The following is a 6,000-nucleotide window of genomic DNA, read 5'->3' as shown; positions in this document are numbered from 1 at the left end:
CTGTTTCATCTGTAATTGTACTGAATTTTTAGTAAAGCTTGATTTTAGCATTTACTGTCAAGTCAGTGATCTGACTCAGAGAAAATTACGATGACTACTACCATAATTTTAAATATTATATTAAGTACAGTTTTGGAAAATACACTCAGTATACTGGATATATGATATGCAGTATTTATTCTTATTGTTATCCTTGGTGGTGTTACTGAATCAATCAAGCCATATTACACATTAGAACCATAGAGTGTTTAAGGATGAACTTTTTATTCTATATGCCTGTTACAAAATAAAAAAAGAGGGGTAATAGTGTGTCACAAAGTTCTATGACAATTTCCATAGCTAGAAGAATTAAAAATTAAGGGCGAAAGAATAACATAGAAGTCAATACCTACCAAAATGTCCAGCAATACTATTTGCATCTGAAATAATTTAGAAAATAAAAGTCTGTGTCGAAAGTAGTGCATCCAAATAGATCACTCTAGTTGAGTCAACTGTTTGTGATTCTATTTTTTTTTTTCTTTAAATCAAAAAAGGCAACTGACATTACCATTTTGTTCTTAAATAGGAAGAAAAAATAACTGGGAATGACTACCAAAGTGTTAACTTAAATTTTGTTTTATCTCCTTAAGTAAATTTAAATAAACATTTAAATATAATTTCTATTATCAGCATTTAACAGCTAATAATCATTACTCAAATTAGATTCCATTGATATTAATTATATCAACAACTTGTCAAATACAGAAATGGTCTAAGTTTGAGAAAATTATTTCAAAGTCCAAATATATAGCTTTGAAGCCACACAACCATTTTTAAGGTTAGGACATGTACCAAGTAGGTTTAGGGGCATTAGGATTTAATTCCTCAGTGGCCCTTAAAATTCAGTGCTCATATTAATGATTCAAAGTGGGTACAGATATTTATATCCAAATTCTCCTACCTCAGGATTCATGTAAATAATGTATGTCAATTGCCTTTGAAATTACTGCCAAAAGATGTTTTTAAAACCATTGAATAATGCTTGCTTCCTTTTAACTTTTCTCTGAACACCCATTATAAAAGCATTTACTTTATCTCTAGGAGAAGCAAATTACTTAATTATAACCCTCTACCATCTCAAAAAAACTGAATAAGGTAGAAGAGATAGAAAGGCATAGAGACCTTGGGTAGTCCTTCAGTTAGATTGCTTAGCAGCACAGCAACAAGAGAGTGATGACAGACAGCAATTGTTCTAATCTAGGTCAATACAACAGCCAAAATACTTTGTAAACACTTTCTTTGGCTCTTTCTGGAGATCAACACTGTTCTGATTAAACAGCATGAGAAGGACTTGATAGCAATGTAAGGGTTCAACAATATGTTCTTATTTTTTATCCAAGAGTCTTAAAATCACCTGATACTAATCATAACCCAGTAACTGAGAGAGGTAGGTACTAAGGTAAACTGCAAAGGCCAAGAACAGAAATTGGGAGTGTGGGCCACTGAATAATATTTATGAGCTAAAGACTGCTGCCTTATATAGCTCTGAATATGTAAAAATGAAGTATTATCTACTATCTTTTAAGAAACTCAAACTCAGTATAACAGGGAAATACTTTTTCTTATGTTTCATTTGTATTTGAACCAATGCATTAACAAGATAATACCTTTTCTTACTGTTTCAGTTGTTGTTTGTACCTAATTTTTACTGAAGTTTGATTAATTCAAGTTTGGTTTTCAGAAGACACTGTTTAGCCATTGATCTTAACCAGAGAAAACTATAGTGACACAGAATTTTAGACACTACATTATCTTAAATATTAGATTAAAAGTCTATAGTTTCCCATGTGCCAATTATTTGAATTATCCTTCCAATGAAGGGTTTGTGTTATGCTGTACACACCATCTTCCTTGTGACCACGAGCTGAATTTGTGAGATGGATGCTTAAGGTGCAATCTGTAACCATGAACAGTTCTGTGTATGTGTATTACAAGGAAGTCCGTCTTTAGCCTCATTAGCACCATGTACCAACTGTAATAACTGGTTGAAACTGTTAGATAAGAGAGTGAAAACTAAACGAACAGGAACAAAGAAAGGTTATATTTCATCATCTTAAGGTCTCACAGAGATGATGCAGGTTTACAATTCAAATTTCCACCCCCTGAAAAATGACTTCTTAAATAACTCTGAAAACCCAGAAATGCAGTAATCTGAAATTATTCTAATCTAAAACCTTTAGAGAATAATCAATTACTACAACTGATATTCACTGTGAAGAATACATAGCTATATAAAATATAGCTACACAAAAATGAGTTCAGTGAAAAAACATTTTTAAAGCAAGAAGATGCATGTTTCAGAGTCACATTAGTAGTGGCTAATTGGTTAAATGCTAAAGATTTATATTCAAGTGCTTAAAAGGATTACTGCACAGAAATTCAATTACTAAAAGTCTTTGTTCAGATGCCTCTCAGGCTTATTAAAGATGAGACGATATGCAAACCACCAACAGTGGTATTTAAACCCCAATTACTTTCAAGGTAATGTATGCAGCTGTTAAGACATTCCAGAAGTGGGTTCTCTGATACTAAAAATGGTATTAAAATAAAAGAGAGACCTCATACAGTCTGCTGGCATTTCATACCAACCTTTGGAGGAGGTAGTAAAGTGTTGGAATTTAAAATACAAGGTCAGCACTAAGTGTAAACATTTCTAAAGCATTGTATGTAATTCTTTAAACATACATAGTGAAAAAAAGTAGAATTCATGTAAAATCAGAACTTAAAAAAGCAAAAAATAGAAATATTTAGTGAGTTTACTCAAATGAAGAAAACTTAAATGATACAGAACTGAAAATATCAGAAATCTATATACAATAAAAAGTGAATATAAATTAGTCAATTCCATAGACGTTTCCAGTTAAGCATTCATACACATACAGATTCACTTTTTTCTTATATATAGGAGTAACACATACATACATACATGACATGATTCTGGCAAAAAAAAAAAAAATCAGAGATACTAAAAATATTCTCAAGTTTTAAGAATGGTGTGGAATAAGTTTTAACAACGTTCTACATGAATGGAAACCCCTGATTTAATTCCATGATTTTATCATGCCAGAAGCATGGTTGCTTTTAATTTTCTTAAACAGATATTGGTATCATACACATTGGCTTATTAATAATTAAGGCATTTTGCATACACAGTATCTCAGTGTGAACAAAAAACTTTTAGTACTGATTATTTGCTATAATGGTTTAAACTTTCAAAGTCTTTTCAACATAAGAAAATAGTAGCTGCACACATTTAAGTGTTTTCTTATAAAACACAATCTTAAAAAAAAGTAATGATGATTGGTCTCTGTGATTCCTAGTAATAAGTCCTGTCTTATTTTTCACATAGTATAAATTATATTCTTATGCAGGATTGCATTAAGACCCAGTAGTTCTTAAACAATGTTACCAAATAACCATATAAATCCCAAACACAGCAAAGGTGAACAATCTTCGTAGTGCACTTTCACCTCATTGAAGCTGAAGTTGCTCCTTTTGGATCTTTTTCCACTTCAATGTGAAGTAGATCGGTAGCATTTCATTAGTGGTTTCATCATACATTTCTTTAAAGGAAAAAATGGTTTTGATTTCTTCCATAGTTCACAGGTCTCAGATGAGATATTTTTGGGGAAATCATATAGTCCAAGGATGTTTTGAATAGCCAAATGCTATAGATGAAGTCTTTCAGTGCAACTGTAATAAATAAGCATCTACATCCTTAAAGAATAAAACAGAAACATTTCATTAGCCAGTACTGTAAATACACATATACACACCCCATTTTCTTCTCCCTTTTTGTCACTTGTTTTGCCTTACTGACCCTTTGAGTGCAAAATATCTGCCCTACTCAACATTTTATATGCATTTTGGTAGCACACAGCATGTGCTCAGGAAGTCTTTGCAAAGTGCTTAGGGAATGTTCTAGTTTCTGTTATCAAACAACTCTGCCTTTACAGCTAAGCAAGATCATTACATCATTCACAGCAGTTCCTAGTGCTATGTAAATGCCAGGCCAGCTTGATGATGGCCATTCTGATTTCTACCCTCAAAAAATTACAGTGAGGGTTTAATATTGTTAAGAAGGTTTTATCATAGCTTAAGGTACTTCACAGAACTTTTAATCACTCAATATTGTTTGTAATAACAAATACAGTACCTTGGAAATTTCTAAAGAAATAATCTTTTCAGTTCTACTACTAAGAATACAAGGTACTTTCAGAATAATGTGATATATCATGTATTCTATTTTCTATCAACTTTTACTTCATTTTCCCTCCTGTTAACAAAAGAACCACCAATAAAATAATAATTTAAGAATTTTAGGAAATTGATTCTGTTCATAAAATTTTCATCATTAAGAATTCTACAGAGTAAAATTATACACATTGGTATAACATATTTGCTTGATACAAGATTATCCTTCCTTTTATGAAGGTATTTCAAGAAAAATTTTTAAGTCAGGCCAAGACATAAATCCTTTTTTTTAAGAATATGATATTTTTTAAACCAGAGGAAGTTTCTATATTTCTGGCTTAATGCCCATTTATATGATAGCAGTATGCCCCATATAAGGGTGGAAATATTTTTTAACAATGATTTACTTTGCAATTATATTTTAACTACCAATGTTTTCTGGAGTTTAAATATTAAAATCCAAAATAGTAATGTACTTTTTCCTTTAAGATCAAGCAAATCAATAAAGAACGATGTCAAATTCATACTGTGATTTGAACAATTTAACTTTCCCCTAAAGGTATGGCATTAGCAAAAGCCAAGTTAAAAATACTCCCAAATTATTTGACTACATTCCTCACCCCTTGCTTCCTGAGTATCACTGCCATTTCAGACGCCTTCTTAACCTGGGTTCCTAACTTTTTTCCAAATATTTTTCTATAACTGGAGAAAGGTCATTAAATACCTACTAGCATATATTTATGGCTGTATATAAAACACATTCAATGACTAATTCTTGTGTTCCTTGCCAAAGTCATATGCACATCCGGGAGCACCTTAAATGTTTAGAAATATGAAACTGACTTTAGACCTTATTAGAGTAGTATTTAACTGGATACTCGAATTAGTTCATTTATGATTGCATAATACTATTACAGTATTCCAAATTTTTAGTTAAGCTTAAATATAGATTACCTTGGCTATATTACCAGTATATCCTGGAACCAAAGTAAGATGGTTTTCCTGTTCCCACAACCCACTTAATTGCTGTTTTAAAATCTGAATATTTCTAGGAGAAAAAAAGAAGAAAAAATACAAATATAAGTTATGGACTTTGGTAGCTAATATACTTAATGAAAACAGCTTTAAAATTTTCAATTTTTCTTCAGGATAAAATTATACCATTTGAAGTCAAGCAACTCTTTAAACCAGTACATGTCAATCATGGAAATTAAAGGTTACTCAGTTGTTAAAGAAAGTAAGAAGGGCATTTGGGACATTTGGACGTCCAGTTCTTGGGTATGAAGTTGGGAAATCCTGAGAGCCTAGAAAGCAAATTATGGACTGAAAGAAAACTGTTGGGATATATATATATATATAGTAGTTTCATGATAATCTGGCTCCTTTGGCAGAACACCCACACACTTTCACATCAAGGCAATACTCAAACTATGATTATAATCCAGTTTTTAGAACTGTAATCATCCACACTGGATTCTTACGTTAATGTCCTTTGGCTATCTGGCCCAGAGAGCCATAGGATGCCCCCAAGATGACTCCACTCCTGGGTCTCAATTTTACTCCACCAAAGGTCATCTCTTTTTCTCTCTCTCACTCCTTTATAATGGATATAAGTCTGTGCTTTTGCCTCTCAAAATATATATAATGGATGTATGTCTGTGCTTTTGCCTTCCAAAAGGGTATGGTTCTGCCAGAACAATAGACACAGGGGTTACTGGGCTCTGGAATTCAACTTTCACATGTAACATTCCAAATATGAATAGTATC

The 6,000-nt window shown here is 31.9% G+C and overlaps 1 protein-coding gene across 1 annotated transcript in view; it reads right to left on the bottom strand.

Moving 5' to 3' along the window:
• Positions 1 to 247: 247 nt before the first annotated feature.
• Positions 248 to 6,000, bottom strand: part of KATNBL1 (katanin regulatory subunit B1 like 1) — a 61,099-nt gene continuing 55,346 nt past the window's right edge. Inside the window, exons 9-10 of the mRNA XM_055435469.2 lie at positions 5,188 to 5,281; positions 248 to 3,756 (exon numbers count right to left, since the gene is read on the bottom strand). Of these exons, the coding sequence (XP_055291444.1) occupies positions 3,724 to 3,756; positions 5,188 to 5,281 (127 nt within the window). The 3' untranslated portion in view covers positions 248 to 3,723. The remainder of the gene's footprint in view (positions 3,757 to 5,187; positions 5,282 to 6,000) is intronic.

The sequence above is a fragment of the Moschus berezovskii genome, chromosome 9 (assembly GCF_049115385.1).
Source record: "Moschus berezovskii isolate FMDL1 chromosome 9, NW_MosBer_1.0, whole genome shotgun sequence".
In the NCBI taxonomy this organism is placed as follows: domain Eukaryota; kingdom Metazoa; phylum Chordata; class Mammalia; order Artiodactyla; family Moschidae; genus Moschus; species Moschus berezovskii.
Note: the sequence above shows the minus strand (reverse complement) of the source record. Positions and strands in the feature narration are given on the sequence as shown.